The sequence below is a fragment of the Notothenia rossii genome (genome assembly GCF_949606895.1).
Source record: "Notothenia rossii genome assembly, chromosome: 6".
Classification (NCBI taxonomy): Eukaryota; Metazoa; Chordata; class Actinopteri; order Perciformes; family Nototheniidae; genus Notothenia; species Notothenia rossii.
In genome coordinates this window covers 7193940-7211897 of record NC_136909.1, presented here as the reverse complement: position 1 = coordinate 7211897, position 17958 = coordinate 7193940, and the positions used below count along the sequence as shown (strand labels likewise).

General features: G+C 40.7%; 3 protein-coding genes across 6 annotated transcripts in view; 2 read left to right on the top strand and 1 right to left on the bottom strand.

The window, feature by feature from the left end:
* Positions 1–315: 315 nt before the first annotated feature.
* Positions 316–4986, top strand: ift46 (intraflagellar transport 46 homolog (Chlamydomonas)). Its single transcript, XM_079690068.1, has 5 exons — positions 316–790; positions 1875–2152; positions 2519–2612; positions 2806–2937; positions 4304–4986. The coding sequence occupies exons 1-5, from the start codon at positions 680–682 to the stop codon at positions 4658–4660; spliced, it is 972 nt and encodes a 323-aa protein (XP_079546194.1). The 5' UTR covers positions 316–679; the 3' UTR covers positions 4661–4986.
* Positions 4987–6299: 1313 nt separating this feature from the next.
* Positions 6300–12205, bottom strand: pgam5 (PGAM family member 5, serine/threonine protein phosphatase, mitochondrial). Of its 4 annotated transcripts, none has more exons than XM_079690061.1 (6): positions 11679–12205; positions 10409–10581; positions 9013–9138; positions 8815–8903; positions 7879–8012; positions 6300–6832 (listed from the first exon to the last, which is right to left on the bottom strand). In XM_079690061.1, the coding sequence occupies exons 1-6, from the start codon at positions 11906–11908 to the stop codon at positions 6682–6684; spliced, it is 903 nt and encodes a 300-aa protein (XP_079546187.1). In that variant the 5' UTR covers positions 11909–12205; the 3' UTR covers positions 6300–6681. The 4 variants fall into 4 exon arrangements, with proteins under 4 accessions (XP_079546187.1, XP_079546188.1, XP_079546185.1 ...); XM_079690062.1 differs by having other exon boundaries at positions 7879–8009; XM_079690059.1 differs by having other exon boundaries at positions 8815–8910; positions 9014–9138.
* A 1228-nt stretch (positions 12206–13433) lies between these two features.
* Positions 13434–17958, top strand: part of zdhhc8b (zDHHC palmitoyltransferase 8b) — a 92182-nt gene continuing 87657 nt past the window's right edge. The window contains exon 1 of the mRNA XM_079690046.1: positions 13434–13826. Within this exon, the coding sequence (XP_079546172.1) occupies positions 13723–13826 (104 nt within the window). The 5' untranslated portion in view covers positions 13434–13722. The remainder of the gene's footprint in view (positions 13827–17958) is intronic.

Below are 17958 nucleotides of genomic sequence, written 5' to 3'. Positions count from 1 at the left end.
GCATTACACCTAATGAGCTGCATAGAGTCGGATATTGATTCCCATTGGGATTGTGAGTAATTGCAACCCTTTTCACATTACAAAAAGTAGTCCAATTCAGTGTTTATTGAAAAACTAGCGCTTAATAGAGCTTAAACTCAGACAATATGTGTCAAAGTGGTTGAAATGAGCTAACAGTGAACTCACGTCAAAAAACACAGACTCTCAAACTTCTCCAAAACATGTTTAATGGTCAAATGTAAACAAAAACAGTTGTAATCCAGCCTCATTTTCTCCATTTGTTTCTCTTTCACCACTAGCGGGCAGTGTTTCGATTCTCCCATGATGCATTGCGCGACGGTCCGTTGCCAGGATACATACATCCATGGGATGCAGCCTCCAGAAGCTAGGCTTTGCTAACGGGCTTTGACGCAGATTATTGGACAGTTTACAACTAATTTAATGTGTTTGAGAGACCGTTAAAACACATCATAGAGCTAGTCTATTGTTATGTTATTTTATCCGTTATTTGATCAGTTAAACCGTTTTTGTTGCCTCGGACCGATTTAGAGCCGCCCGTGGTTCGGTTTGTTTTTAGCTTTTGATGCTTAGTGGCTAAACGGTAAACTAAATAAACGTTTTTTCCGGGACTAAAACGCCTGGGAGATTAATGTGTGTAACGGCAGGCTGTTAGTGGCACATGGAGCGGGGAGAGAAAGACAGCAGACTGCTGAAGAACCAGCCGTACGACGAGAGCCTGGAGGTGGTGGACTCCGAGGAGAGTGTTTACAGCCCGACTCCCGGGAAACAGGTAACATCCGCCGGGCTTCAGCGTTCACACACACCGGGGAAGGAGCTCCAGCAGCTCTTTAGCGTGTGTGTTCACGGAGATAATGTTGTGACAATAATCTTACTGTTTATATTAACACTGCTAAACATGATCAGCTTCATGTTATAGTATCAGCTTTAAAAGTACACAGCTATAGTGAACTCAAGTCACGTCAAGTATAAACAGTAACAGAGTACACAAGTAGTATCCGCTCCATGTAAGATTATTAGAAAAAGTGCCCAAGTCATTTAATCTTTATCAAAAGTATAAGCAGTAAAAGTACAACAGCATTATCAGATCTGTGTTAAAGTCAAGGCAGTCAAATTAAACAGTATCAGCTTTATATATAAGTTTGATTTGTAAAAGTACACAAGCAGCATTATCCACTTGAGGTTAAAGTATCAGTAGCAAGTATGCACACTTATTATCCATTACATGTAGATAAAGGTAGTATGGTCAGCTTCATCTTAATGCATCAAAGGTAAAAGTACACATTTATTTTCTTCTTCATGTCAAAGTATCTGCAGTACAAGTATTACCAGCTTCATGTAGTAAAAGCATCAGCAGTGACAAGTGAGTACACAAGTACACAAACATTAGTAGCTTGGTGTAAAGTATAAATAGTAATAGTACATAAGTATTGCATGTATTCACTTTATCATAGTGTAAAGCTTTATGTTTGAGTATAAGCTCTTAAAAGACAAGTATTAACCTCTTCATGGAAGAGAATCAATGGTAAAAGTACATCAATACATCTCAATGTATTAAGAGTATCAACAGTTAGTTAACATGAGTATTATCAGCTCCATGTGAAAGTATCAGTGGTAAAAGAACACAATTATGATCAGATCCATCTGGTTAACATTTCAACAGTGAAGGTACATAAGTATTATCAGCTCTATGTTAAGGTATAAGCAGTAAAAGTACACAGTTATCAGATCCATCTGGTTAACATTTCAACAGTAAAGGTACATAAGTATTATCGGCTCCATGTTAAGGTATAAGCAGTAAAAGTACACACAGTACTGCTCTCTCCTCTGACTCTGATTATTTTCTGTGTTTTCAGTCAGAGTCCCAGCCCAGCAGAAGGGGGCGAGGCTTAATGTCAGCCAACAGCGACGAGTTTGACGAGGACGAGGCGAGGGGGGTGCAATCGGGTGTCAGTCCAAACGAGGAGGAGGAAGAAGAGGAAGAGGAGGAGGAGGAGGATGAGGACTCTAATGAAGAGGAGTCTGAGGATGACGAGGAGTCTGGGAAGCCTCCGGAGGGAGCGTACGACCCGGCGGACTACGCCAACCTGCCCGTCACCACGGAGATCAGAGAGCTGTTCCAGTACATCACCCGGTCAGTACACAAACACACACCTCGTTTACTACCTGCAGAGTATTTACTACCTGCAGAGTATTTACTACCTGCATCTCTGAGAGGAACATTCACATAAATACTTCAGAATCACATCACAATTTTAATTGTTCCTTTTTAAGTCACAAGTATTTCTTCAATTTTCTGCAAAAATCTGCTTCACTAAAGTTCAATATTTCTTCAACATGTTTACGTTTTTAAACTTTCACTGCCTCACAGTTTTATCGCCAAAAGACAAAATACTCTCCTGCACTCTCTCCATATAACATCATATACACGACACATGTCATATTTGACATGTCAGCGATAAAAGAAGAGAATTATCCGATGTGTGATTTTTGCTCTCAGGTACAGTCCTCAGAGCATAGAGTTGGAACACAGCCTGAAGCCCTTCATCCCCGACTTCATCCCCGCAGTGGGAGACATCGACGCCTTCCTCAAGGTAGCTGTCGGTTTTCAAAACATCTGGCCACCGCTATTGTTTTCAAAAGTGACTTTTGATTACGTTTAATCCTGTTATTGTTGTGAAGAAAATTACAAAAATACATGTAGAGGTCATCGGAATGTCCCCTTATCGGTGACCCCTGACCTCTGTGTGACCCTTGAGCTCTGTCTGTAACCCGTGGTGCGTTCAGGTGCCGCGGCCGGATGGGAAAGAGGACAGTCTGGGTCTGCTGTTTCTGGACGAGCCCAGCGTGAAGCAGTCGGACCCCACGGTGCTGTCGCTGTGGCTCTCAGAGGAGAGCAAACAGCACGGGGCCACCGAGGTACACACACACACACACACACACACACACACACACACACACACACACACACACACACACACACACACACACACACACACACACACACCTCTATCACAGACACACACATACACTGCTATATCTCTCACACACACACACACACACACACACACACACACACACACACACACACACACACACACACACACACACACACACACACACACACACACACACACACACACACACACACACACACGGGATGCCAGAAACTGACCATGATCAAAATCAGCCAGCCCTGGCGAATAATAATCGATTATTCGACGCCCGCCGCCCCGCCCCGGCCATTTACAATTATTAATACTATTACTATTATTAGCATTAGTCTATATTTTGGTTGAAACTAAGCCAGGAAAAAAAACTAAAACATAAATAATATTTAAAAAATATATAAATAAAATCGAATTTTAAAAATAATTTTCGATTATGGAGACTGTAACGAATATTCGAATAATCGAATAATCGCTGGCATCCCTAACACACACACACACACACACACACACACACACACACACACACACACACACACACACACACACACACACACACACACACACACACACACACACACACACACACACACACACACACCTCTATCACACACACACTGCTATATCTCTCACACACACACACACACTCACACACCTCTATCACACACACACACACGGGATGCCAGAAACTGACCATGATCAAAATCGAAAATCGGCCAGCCCTGGCGAATAATAATCGATTATTCGACGCCCGCCGCCCCGCCCCGGCCATTTACAATTATTAATACTATTACTATTATTAGCATTAGTCTAAATTTTGGTTGAAACTAAGCCAGGAAAAAAAACAAAAACATAAATAATATTTAAAAAATATATAAATAAAATCGAATTTTAAAAATAATTTTCGATTATGGAGACTGTAACGAATATTCGAATAATCGAATAATCGCTGGCATCCCTAACACACACACACACACACACACACACACACACACACACACACACACACACACACACACACACACACACACACTCTTTCCTGAGATCATCCGGTAAACTTTGTATGTTGAAAAAACAGTCCTTTAATACCATTAAATTAAGATTATAAGGGCTCATTAGATAAGGTGGTATATATATATATTTACAAGACATAAAACATAAAACAAATGAAATATTGCAAAATAATGTTGCTTTAAATTTCTTAACATTAAAAGCGTCATCTTAATAAAACGTAATACATGCTTTAAACACCTCTGTGCTGGTTGTATCACTGTTACAGTCAAATAAATATGATAAGACTTTAGATACATCTGTATACGATCCCTCTCTCCCTGCAGCTGAAGAAGGTGACCAGTGTGTTGAGTCCGCTCTCTAACCCTCGCGCTGTGGACAGCTGGATGGAGAGCATCAGCGCGTTGCATCGATCCAAACCACCCGCCAGCGTACACTACGGCCGCAGCATGCCGGACATCGACAGCCTGATGCAGGAGTGGCCCCCCGAGCTGGAAGAGCTGCTGGGCCGCCTGCACCCCCCCCCCGCCCGCCTGGCCTGCAGCCTGGACCAGTACAGCGACGCCGTCTGCGCCCTGCTGGACGTCCCGGTGCACCACGGCTGCAGAATCCAGGCTCTGCACCTCCTGTTCAGCCTCTACCTCGAGTTCAGAGACTCACAGCACTTCACCCGCAGAGCGTAGAGCGGAGGGAAGAGGGAACTGTCCACATTAACAGATTTAAAGTGTGTGTGCTGGTTAAAAGTGCGTCTGGGAGCACAAGTGAGAAAATATTCCAGATTTGTATTCTGTCCTTTTGTATTAAATACTCAAATAAAATCAATAAAGACTTTAAAACAGACTCACATTACTGCATATTCAATTCAATTCGATCTTTATTTCAGACTCAAGGTCCATATCACATACAAACTGACAAGATACAAACATATTGTTTGTGTTTACAGATTATGTAATTTCCTTGTTATAATGAATAACATAGATAGATTATTGATCCCGAATTGGAAAATGTTTTCGTTCGGAGCGTTACATAAAAAATAAAAAGGTGGAATACAAATAATTAAATATATTATAAAATATAAACAATATATTTTTTTATTTTGGTATACACTAGTTCAAGTTTGTAAAGGAAAACTTGTATTTTTGTGTTATTTTTAAACCTGTTACACTTAGAGAAATTGTTCACAATAACCTCAAAGCTTTTATTTTTAATGAATTTTAGTTTGACTATTTCTTGTTTGTTTTAAATGAAAGAAAATAGAATCAAGTATAATTTGGTCATATAAAATCAAATGGGCTTGTTTTATGTTTTTAGGTCTCTGCACGACTACCTCTCACTGGCACCTTGAAACCAAACAGCTGTGACCAGCGTGGGAAATTCTTTTTCTTTGGGTAATGCCCTGAAAGTCCACCAACGCACTCACACTGGAGAGAAACTGTACAGCTGTGACCAATGTGGCAAATCTCTCAATACGGTAGATGAACTTCAGGCATATTATCGCATTCGTCCCACTGGAGAGCTAATCTTGAAATTCACCGCCGTGTTCACACTGAAGAGAAACTAGTGTCCCTTTTGGAAGTGACAGCCTTCTTTTCACCCTCTGTCTGAAACCAGAGACCAGTCTGCTCTGATTGGTTAGCTGGTCGGCTGTGTTGCGATTGGTCAACCGCTTAGATATGTCGAGCCCCCTTAGCCATTCAATGTATTAGAGAGCTAGCCAGTAGAAAATTCCCTCTGGAGGGAACTTTTGGATTTTAGCGTTTGCAGACCATTTACAGCAGGGGTGTCCAAACTTTTTTCACCGAGGGCCACATACAGAAAATATACGAAGGGCTGGGCCGCTCACTAAAGGAGGTATATTGCCTCATAAGTTCAGTTATAAGTTAGTAAAATCAATCAAATGTATAAATGATGCTTGTGAGTGTTGGCAGCTCATCCCTTAACGCAGAAGCCTCAGAGTGATTATAATAAGGAGAAATATGAAGGGTGTATTTCAAGCTTGTTATGGAAATAAGTCATTGGGCTTTTTTCTTATCAACTAAGATGTGTTAGAAAATGTTTCCAAATTTAATCGACTGAATTTATTTGAAAAGTGGTTTCATTACCACATGAATACTACCGTGTAATATATTTTTACATTTATATTTAAGAAGTACAATATAAGACAAGCACAAGTTTCATTTGTGGGCCATACCCCATTGTACTTTTGGAATTTGCTGAGGGCCGATTCAAAATGGTCCGCGGGCCGCATTTGGACGCCCCTGATTTCCATGAACAAAAACATATATAACACATAATAGGGCCTCTTTAAGAAATGTGACAAACTGAGGTGTTCATCATTTCACTTTATTTACTACAGCTGCACCATACAACACACTAATCCACACTCCAGCATACAGTGACAGCTGTAAAGCTAAGAGCAGGGTTTGCATTTACAACAGCTATACAAATACAACTTTTTTTTTGGTTTAAAAATCAGTCACTTTGTAAAAATCCTCAGTTACATTCAGACGCAGCTGTTTGATCACTTCTGCTGGCGTTCTATGGCACGAAGTAATCACGACCACAGAGTGTCATTACATGATGATAGTTCACTTACAAAACAATAACATCAAAAGTAATTTTCAAGACACTTAAGGAGAGAACTGAGCTTTGACCCTGCAACCAACCGACTGAAATCAGAGTCCCAGAGAAATGCGTGAGGCCGTCAGGTGCGAGTCAGTTTGTCGGGGGGCATGAATCCCGAGTCCCCCAGAGTCCTGAGGGCCACCCTGCCGCTGGGCCGGATAGTGAGCCACGTGATGCTGCCGTTGTTCAAGCCCATCCGCAACCAGCCTTCAGGGGGAAACTGCAGAGCCCTGAGACAACGAGAGGAAGGATTATATTATAGTACAAATCGTGGGTTAATCGGTCTAGTAAGTAGTCTTTTGAACGATATGGAGCGGTGCAGGAATGAGTCCTAAAATCCAGAAATTAGTTCGCATTTTACCGCTTCTGATTCCCTCGTCTGAACAGATAAGATACGTACGGTAATGACTACATTGGTGAATATCTGAAGCTTTTATTCATGAACTAAATACGGCGGTTGCTAACAAGTTTCTGAATGAGACTAAATGTCAACACGGCGAGCATTAGCCACCTTTAGCTTAGCAGTGCTGATGCGGCTCATCAAATGTTAACTTTTTACTTCTGGAGATTGCATTTACGCTTTAAAATGTATAAAAGTGGTGTCAATATGTGAAGATTATCTCTCTGAGAAAAACGTGTGTTTGCCACATACCTTATTTTCTACAATATTCCCAAATCTACAGAAAAATCCCATCTGCTTTCGGTCTTCAAAAGTTTCTGGACGACTCTATTAAACCTTTGTCATAACAAACTAGATAAACTAAATAAACTATTTCAACCAGACGCAGAGGAAACCAATAAAAACAAAAGGGCTAATATATTAAGATTAAACTGGACATTTCTATTTAGAGTTCCCTTAAGAGTTTAACGAGACAAGTTCAGCACATAATCAAAAAGATATTGCTTAATAGTTTAAACTAGTTTTGCAAGATTTTTTTAAAAAAAACGTAAAAATCATTGTATATTATTTTGAGTGATATTGCAACATAATTTACGATTTAAGTGTGAACGACCCTTTCTGAACAATATTCAGATTATCATTGAAAAATGATATTAAAATGATCATGGTTTGGATACCATTTGTGAGATGGGCCTCGATTCTTCATTTAGATATCTTCACATATTTTGCCTTTACCAAATGTAACTCTTTGGTTATTGCACTGGTCCATAATGCTATTTGATTAGCTCTAGTTTAAACACAATAGTGAGCGAAGCAGGAAGACCACCCTCTAGTCTTAGCTGAACGACATACACAGAGTTCGGCTGAGAGACCAACCTGCAGACGAAGTACCGGATGACGTTGGCGTGGCACACGATGATCTCGTAGCTGTCCTCCTTCTGCTTGGTGTCGGCGCGGTGGATGTAGCGCCGGAAGGCTGCCTCGATACGAGCTCCATCTTCGTGGTACTGCTGGAGGAGGGTAGAGAGGTTGAAAGCTGTCCTTGTCACATGACAGGGTTAATGTATGATGCTGCAGTGCATTGTGGGGAATGTACGATGTTTCTGCTACTAAAGGTTTTAACCAGCAGTGAATCACTTAACTGCAGCTGCACGGCCCAAAAGGAAATATTGGCGTTGAAATGAAGATTGAGAATATAATTATGTTAAAATAAGGCCTTAGTGAATATGAAATCAGAAAACCAACATGGCTTAATATCACTGAGGTAAGTTTTGCAATAAGGCTCAGCAAACCCGTTGCAACTTCAATCATAACATACTATTTTACAACTGGTACAAAATGTCCATTTAAACTTGATTTGTGCAGCTTATGGACAAGATCAATTCAAGACTTTGTAAGATAGTTAAAGACCACATGGAAGACAGTTGAATGCTTAAAGAATGTATACTGGTAAAGGCAACTAAGTATGCATTTGAGTTGTTTAATAATAGAATAGTAATATATTACAACACTCTAAATCTAAATTGAGCTAAACTGAAATATAAATATTTTGTGAGTGAGTGAGTGTATGTGTGTACATGTGTGTGTGTGTGTGTGTGTGTGTGTGTACATGTGTGTGTGTGTGCGTGTTGGACTTGTTAAAAGGGCCTCTTTGCACCCCTTACTCCAGCTGATAATTATCTCAGATTACATTGTGCTGTGTGTGTGTGTGTGTGTGTGTGTGTGTGTGTGTGTGTGTGTGTGTGTGTGTGTGTGTGTGTGTGTGTGTGTGTGTGTGTGTGTGTGTGTGTGTGTGTGTGTGTGTTCTCTCACCACAGCGTCAGGCTTCCAGTGGGTGACGGGTGGAACCGGCTCGATAGGAGCTCCCTCTCGCAGCAGGTCACAGCTCACCAGGTCCACTCCTACACCCGTGACACAGAGGGAGCGAGGAGGAATGTTAGCACACGTTTGGGAAGGGACAAAACCATAGGGAGAAGCCTCGGTGTTTGTCAGCGCCGCTCTTTCCACTACCTTCAAGGTGTTTGCTGATAATATTGGCCGTCTCCGTGGCTCTGGACATGCTGGAGTGGATCAGAACGTCATACTTGATTCCCAGCGCCGCCAACCTGGAGCCCGTCAGCTCCGCCTGCTCACGACCTGGAAGTGGAGACACAATATCTGTTATAACAAATGGCTGCTCTGACGGGAACAGCCAGGAACCATTTGTGTTCGACAGCTGACTTGCAAACAGAGATTACTGTGCTTAGGACAAATGGACTAATCGCTTTTCAAAATCGTTCATCCCCTCTGCACTCAAACTTTTAAATTCTTGAAAGGCTTTTTAACTTGATTAGTTATTGATTTATTATTGTGATGCTATGAACTATTTATCGTGTAAATTGGAATGATCCACATCCAGGTGTGCCTTCTTCCTGTATGTTCCTGCCTGTGGGCATAAGCTGCTTGCAGGATTAATAAAGTGATTGATTGATTGATTGATTGATTAGTAGTGTGCTACAGTGGACACATGCTGTTAGACTATCAGAGACGGCACACATCTAAGATATGTCTAAACATCACAAGGACCGATACAGGAAAACATTCATGCCGACTGCAAGCTCACTTTATAACAAATCTCCTCCGGCTGGAAGAGAACTCTCTGCTCCATCGCTTCTCTTGAGAACTGGACTCGAGCTCCCAATGAACATTTTCCATCTAATATGTGATCATCCATTCCTTGCACAATTCATGTATATATAATATCCTGCTTTATATGTTGTTCCTGTAAATGTATATTTCCACATGTATATTTGTAACTATGCTTTTTTTATTTCCATTTGAGATATTTACATTTTGGATTGTTTATTTCTCTTATTCACAATGCCTTGTCTTGTGATGCAAAAATGACCCAATTTGGGGTGAATAAAGTACTTCTTATCTTCTCTTACTAACGACTGAAGACCTATACTTTTACATTACATTACATTACATTACACTTGTTAGACGCTTTTATCCAACGCGACTTCCATACATTCAGTATTGTGTACAATCCCCACAGGAGCGATTTGGGGTGAAGTGTCTCAGGGACACAACGACATGCTGACTGCAGTGGGACTCCAACTTGCTATCCCCCTGATTCCAAGTTCAGCGCACTACCCACTGAGCCACAGCCTACATTGGCTTTTGTTTCTATCTGTTATGTGTGAGATGTGTTCTGTTCTCATGTTGGTTCCTTTCAGGACTCCACGTGGGCTGTGTTGTGTTTTGGTTTTATGTGGACCTTAAATGTATGCCTTGTGGTTATTGTATTCATGTTCCTGTGGTCTTCATTTGAACTTTCGTTCTTTCTTGTGAATTCTATTTCTGTGAAATGTGCTATAATAAATAAACGTGTTATTATCTTATCCAAAAGGTGAAGAACGAGCACCTAAAGGAGTGAGGATCCTCTCCTTGTCGCTGAGGCCGCTCAGGTTGTACTGCGAGTGTCGGATGAGGAGGATGTTCCTCGTGGCTTTGGGTTTCCCGTTGTCCTGCTCGGAGCTGGGGTCTTCAGTGGAGCTCTCCTTCTTCTTCCCATTGGTCAGTGCAGACGGGTCTCTCCTGCAGAGGAGAGAGGAGGTCATCCTGGGATTAAAGAGGCTTTGTCGGACGTGGTTAACTTGAGGGATTGTGAACTGTGTTGACGTGATCTAAGATGATGAGCAGTAGGACACTGAGAATTTCCAGACATGTTACTTTGAGAAGACGATAAGCAGAATCCATTTAAAAATGTGCTATTCACAGTTGACTAATTGGGAAAAATGGCAGCAGGAAGAATAAGGAATCCCTCTCGGCCTCTCACTATCCTAAGTGTCAGAGGTGTAAAGTAACTAAGTAGATTAATCAAAGTACTATATTTAAATACAGCTTTAAGGTACTCGTACTTTACTTGAGTATTTACATGTTTGGCTACGTTTTACTTCTTCTTTCCACTCCTACTTTTACTTCCATACATTTATTTACTCCAAATAAAGAACTAGTATGAATTAAAATAACTAAATACATGCATTTATTGACCTTTTTTAAACCAGATTTTCCCCCGGTGTACTATTTTGTTTTCGTTACAGTTCGTATTTTAAAGTCCCAGGTGTGTCCTGTTGGGTTTGGCTGTGGTTGGCAGGTGTCCAGTTCAATCAATTCAGATTACTTTTGGTACTTTGAAGTAACTTGTTCAGTTTCTATTTACTTTATTTTACTTTATTCTATTCTCTTTTTTGGTCACTAAAATGATTAAGTATCTGTCCCTCAAACTGTATTAGAGAATACTGTGTGACTCCAAATAAAGAATTAGTATGGATTAAAAGTAAACCCTAGAATTACATTAAGGACATGCATGTATTGACTTGTTTAAACCAGATGACTTGTTCCTGTGTAATATGTAGTTCTTGTTTCAGTTTCTGTTTCCTCTCTCTTCGTTTATAATGTTGATGATTTGCCAATGAGACTGAATTATCAATACTATACGACTCCAAATAAAGAACTAGTATGAATTGAATAAGCCTTATTTACTTATTTAAACCAGATTCCTTTTTCCTGTGTACAATTGATTTCTTGTTTCTATTTCCTTTCTCTTTATCATTATAATGTTGAGTATCTGTCAAAGAAACTGAATTATCAATACTATGTGAAAAATACACAGCAAATAAAGCACCACGTACTTATCCCAGTTAAAGTCCCAGGAGTGTCCGGTGGGGCTCGGCGTGTGGTTGGCAGGAGTCCACGCCGGCTGCGCAGCTCTCAGGACGGACAGTCTGGACCAGCGACCCGCCTCTCCTCCCCGGAGATCACCGAACAATCCCCGGGAGTCTGTGGCGGCTGCAGCGAACACCAAGACGGCAGATCCTCCAACCAGCCCGCACACAAGTTTTAAAGTCTTCCTGTACGACATCCTGAGAGAATAGAGCAAACTGTTGCTAGCTGATTAGCTTAATCTGCGTTACCGTTAAAGAAAGGTAACGCAGTCTTCTCCCTCGCTTTTGATTATGTTGTGTTTTATTTGGTGATTCCAATACACCAACTGAAACAAAACGCCCTTTCTTTGCCACAGTTTTAATCAGATGGCAGTTTTTTTAAGCTATTAAACTAAAAATAATGCTGTCAGTAGCTCAAGAGAATAGCAAAGCTAATATAGACAGTCCAACAAGCTTCTTCTTCGTTGGTTTTATGGCGGCAACAACCAGAGTTAAGGTGCATTACCGCCACCTACTGTGCTGGAGTGTGGACAATAATGATCTGTCCCTTTATCAATTAATAATAATAAATGAACACAAATTAATATAAACAAAGTGATAAACAAATAATACACTTTCCCTGAAAATACAGTTAATAGATTATTCTTGTTATTGTCATGTTTCTGTAGTATATTTCTATACATATTTGGTGCTTAGTTTTTAAAGTCTTCCTGTACGACATCCTGAGAGAATAGAGCAAACTGTTGCTAGCTGATTAGCTTAATCTGCGTTACCGTTACAGAAAGGTAACGCAGTCGCAGTTCTAAAATGTATCTCATTCATTCTTAACCATGGTAGAGTAGAGTATTAAAATATCTCTCCATCTATCTATCTTTCTTTCTTCTTCTGCCCCTCTTTCTTTTTGACCTTTGAGCTTTAATTACAGTTTATATTAAAGTTGGAATAACAGTACATTAAAAAAAGTTATAAAAAAAGTTGCCTCTTTCCGCAATGATGACGACTTCCGCTTCATATTCTCCATCCAAAACAGTGGCATAAATCCCAACATCTGCCACTTGAGGGCGCTCTTATCCCTAAATCCACAAAGCTAACTGCAGCGGAGTAACCCTGATTATTCTATAAACTTTATACAAGATGCAACAACCAATTGGGGCAAAATTAATGAGCTTCTGAAGAAAAAAGTCTAACAAAACAACATACATCCTAATTTCTGTACAATCTCAACTCATGCAAAAGCTTTATAGTGGCCTTGTTTTCTAACACCCATGTTAGTGATAGGCGACTCTGTTTTGTGTTAAGTCATACAGTTTGCAACTTAAAATATCACTTAAATACATTACTTTTAGTATATAATAACTGTGCCGAACTTAAGAGTGGAAGTCGGCTCTTTGTAAAAGCAATTATTCCTGGGTGGCATGTGTTTGTAAGCGTGGGTGTAAACCAATTAAAATTGAACTGCGAGTTTCTAAATGAAGTTTGGTGTAGCTCTCTTCCAATAAAAAAACAGTTTACAGAGCAACTCCACTGACACTAAACTGTGAGTCTTGTTAAACTTTCAGAGCTTTTTTTATGATGAATTAATTAATGTAGGCTACTGCAAGATTTAAAGAGCCAGTGAGCTGCGTGAATAGTATTTTTTAAATCTGCAAAATAATTGGGTGGACAGTGACTGTGCATTAGTACCAAGTGCATGCTTATCAACATTATTGCCCGGATTTATTTTCTTGTGAGGACACTTGCAGGGTTTGCACAGAGGCTCCACCTTTCCAAGCGGTTCAGTGACCTCACCAGGGGGCTGGATTGTGAGGGTGGGATTTCCAGGCTTTCAGTGAGCTCTCTGTATATTCCTGCCTCTCTATCGGAGGATCTATGCGGCTTCACCGACAGCAAACACGGACCGGTTGTACCTTGTATTAGCCTCAGAAAAGCCCCACACACTGCACACTGGATCTTATTTCTCTACATGCGACTCCAATCGGAATAAATAATTGAGGAATGTGGAAATTACAGAATGCCCAACAGCGCTGGAAAGAGATTTAAACCCACCAAATACATCCCAGTATCCACTGCTGCCACTCTCCTGGTGGGATCGACCACTTTATTCTTCGTTTTCACGTAAGTTTGCATCGCTTCTTGTTCCCATTCGTTGCATGCCGGAGATTTTCCCTTTACTGTGTGGGTGCCACCCACATTACACAGAAAAAGAGTGGATTTGCTGCTCGAAGTTGGGTGGATTCTGTCACTTGGTTAGAATAAGTGATTTTATAGGAGTGTGTCTATCCCAATGGGGTTATCGGGAACTGGTTTGCAAAGAGCAGCTTTCCCTGTGCAGCCTCAGTCAGACTATTCACCCAAAGCCTTCCCTAATACCTGCAAGGCGAACTTCCAATAAGCCATGCAAGTTTAACAACGCTATAATCGTGCAGGAGACCACAGTTTAGGCCGCAGACACACACCACACACTTTCCATTCAAGATATGCCGCAGGCGGTTGTTGATACAATTAAAATGGTTGCATTGGGCCAGCAGGCGGTTGAGTTTAATTCATGCTCACTCAGCTGGGATATCAGCAGTGTCATACAACCTGTTAAAGGGCATTAAAATCAGTGTGAGGCTGTGGTTCCCAAAGTGGAGTCCTGCACAGCTAGGATTTCATTGCATCCACCACTATGCCTCACCTAATGATGTAGGTTTCTCTTTGGAGTAAACCAGGGTTATGGGTAACCTATGACCAAGCCCAACAGGTCCTTACTCACTCAAAAGCTATATTGAAATACATTATATTAAGCTTACACGACAAAATAACTTATTAAAAGTGCAACCTTGAGGATGGAAACTCAAAACAGCAAAACTATTGATAGAACATTAGCTTCAAATTGGCCAAGTGCTTTTTCAATTTGATTTGTTTTACCTAGGTGTGCTCGAAATATTAGTAATCAGTCACTTTAAGTAAATATTGTGACAAGCAGGTGACATCCACACCATCTGGAGGCTTACAGTCAGCCAGCATCATTGTCCCCTGCATCTGGTGAAAAGGAAAGCTAGTGTTATAATGTAGAGCGGCTGTAGGCAGATAGCATCAGAGCGTGATGTGTCTGGTCTGAATCATCATTCCCACATGCATCCTCCTCCAGTGCTGCTAACCCCCAGGTGAATGCGTTACCAGTGAAATTATCAACTCAATCTCGCATCTGCAAGGAGCCCGCAGGGGGTTGGGAAATCATTTTGGAAACCCATGACCTGGACTGATGAGTGTTGAAACAGATCATCCAACCTTTAGCCTTTTGTAGAGATTGGTTGTCCGTCAAAAAAGACTTTGAAGAAACCTATATCGCTGTGGATGATGTGTCACTGTATTCGCACACTAATCAACTCATTTGTACCTCATTTGTTCCCAATGAACAGCTGTTGTGGATCTGTACCATTAAATAATGCATTGCTGTTTGACAAAGATCCATATTAGATGCACAAGGATGACTGAATGAAAAAAAAAAAGCAGGACTACGAAAATGCTTAAGCTGCTGCACCCTAAGTGGTTTTGCACACACTCAGGTCAATGACAAAGACTGAAGGAAACATATGGTGTTTGTGGGTGGCGTCTGTAGGATGCATTGTAGTTTTAAAAGTCCCGGCACTCCTTGGTGTAGTGTCTGGGGCTTTGCATAAACAAATGGCCTGGTTTACAAGTACTGGTTTCGAATAGATGTATTAGGATATCTGCTTGCAAATAGGAGAATTTGCTGCTTGGGGTTTAAAAAAATAATAATATGAGTTGTTCTTTTGCTGGGGTTCATCCCACCAGCAGATGGTTCAAGGGTGAGGAGTAAAACTTCACTCTGTTGCTCCTTAATTTCCCAGTAAAAGGTTTGGAGGATTGAGTCACAAATAATGGCACCTCCGGGGGGGCAGTGCACGTCCAAACTAGGCCATTTCTCATCATTCTCAAACACACATTAGAGTCCATTATGGTTAACCTAGTCTAGCCTTGTTTGTGGCTCGAGAGCAAAGCTGCACTTATACGCCTTAAACCATAAAACAGTGGCATGGTATCCTAATTGAATCAACCAGAATATCAAACAACAAGGGCAAAAGAAGGAAAATGTTATATGTGTATGTCGCTAAAGACTCAGACACGCAGCGGTAAAAACTAAAGAAGTATATACTCATAATGCCAGGGACACGCATCTTTTTTTATTCCTAGTCGGAGTGTTACATGTTACACTATTGCCAGCAGGCCACTTGGTGTCATATGGGCAATGGAGGATGACACTCAGGTCCAGCAAGGGCACTCATACACACACACACACACACACACACACACACACACACACACACACACACACACACACACACACACACACACACACACACACACACACACACACACGCACACTGTCCATGGTGTGTTACTGCGTTTGGCTTACAGTTAGTGTTTCCCACTGAGATTGAATTAGAACACATTAGTACAGATTTATTTATATCTCCACGGCATGACCAACGACTCATCACAAAATAAGATACTGATGATATATTAAGCTTTTAGTCATGGTTTAGCCATCATAATATTATCCCAGCCTTATCTGGGCCTATGACGAGACTCTATTATACAGTATCTTAGAGATACTGTGACTAAATGTGTTCCAGCGCTGAATACCAACGTTTTCTTTTACCTTTGTAAGTTATTCCTCACGATGGCATTATCACTGACTTTGAGCATATGGGCAAACAATCAGTAGACATGACTGCCAGGCTGGCCAACCTCTTTTGTTGCTAAGCCTTACAGTCAATGCTAAATGTCAATTGATCATATGAGCAATATCATGATTGCATTCAGCAGTTTTTGCCATGTAGTGCTGGACTCTGGGTGAGGTAGTCACTCAGTGGTTGGGTCACAATCAGCAGGCGGAGAGCGGAGCTGCACACGAGAGCAGAATCTAATCTCCAGCTTCCACATCTGTTTCCTCCTTTTCACTGTATATCCATTGACTCTGACTTCATTCAGATCCTAGTACCGAATGCATTGTGTGGCTTTTGTGCAGCACTCAGAGGTTCTTGTAGAGATTTTGAAAGCTATTTTAGTTTGGAGAGAGTGAAGTTGAGGAAATATTGGAAAGAGGGGGGAGTGCACTTGTTCCTGTGATCCTACATTAACCTTCTAGCTGCTATACCGATATGGCATCCTAAATGGTTATTTATAGACATACTGCAGGGTAAATTAGTCTAAAGAACTTCTGTGAAATATCTATTTTTGGAGAAAAAAGCAGGGCTATCTTATTTACACAGTACAGGAACTCGCTGTTTTCTCACAGCAGGTCTGGTAGAATAACAGAGTTTAGCATACCTCTGGAACTCAAAAACACCTCCTATTGACCAAAGGTTATTCAACAAATGCTAGTTAACCGATATGGCTAACGCTAGCTAGCATTAACATTAGCTTAGTGATTTCCTTGAAATTAAATATCTTGAATATCTATAAAAACTGATAAAAGGCCTACTTATAGAGCTATTTATACACTTTACATACCATGTCAACCATCATGTTGAATGTGTATTAATACCTTTTATATAACTTAATTGTAGGCCCATGTATTATATGTTGCAGAGCTTGACATTTTAAGACGACGGTAAAACAATTGTTAGAAGTTGGATCAATTAGCTAGCTAACAGTTCCTATCATGCACATATCTTATGTTGAAATGTTCAAGCTAAAGAAACCGAGATGTTTAAAGTACAAGAATTAGAGTATAAATGAAATAGTGGAAAGCCATAGTTAGCCAAAATGGGGTTACTATATACTGCCTATAGGCACAACACTGTAGCTGTACAAATTAAAAAATGTTGTGGCGAATATTTCATTGATTTAGAGATAGGGTTCATTATTAAACCTTTGTGTGAGAGTAAGGATTCTGATTCAAATGATTAATGTGGACTATGATAAGTCCCTTTAGCTTTATTTGGCCTATTCATTTACTTTCACACGCCCCCCTCTAACTCTGCTGCATCCCATTGTGTTTTTCATGTCATATTAATGGTCTGAAAGCATAATTGAATGTTGGTTCTTCATTGATCCTAATTCCTGTGTGTGATTATGTGTGCCGAGCTGCTGTTGCTTTCTGTTAAGGGCTTGAGTAAACAAGCTTGTAACCATTAATGCCTCGCTGCTTGGTATTAGTGTTCACGAGAGGCTTCCTGCGTCCTACTGTGTGGCGTTCGTGTTCGTGAGTAAATTAATTGTTGGTTTAGTCCGT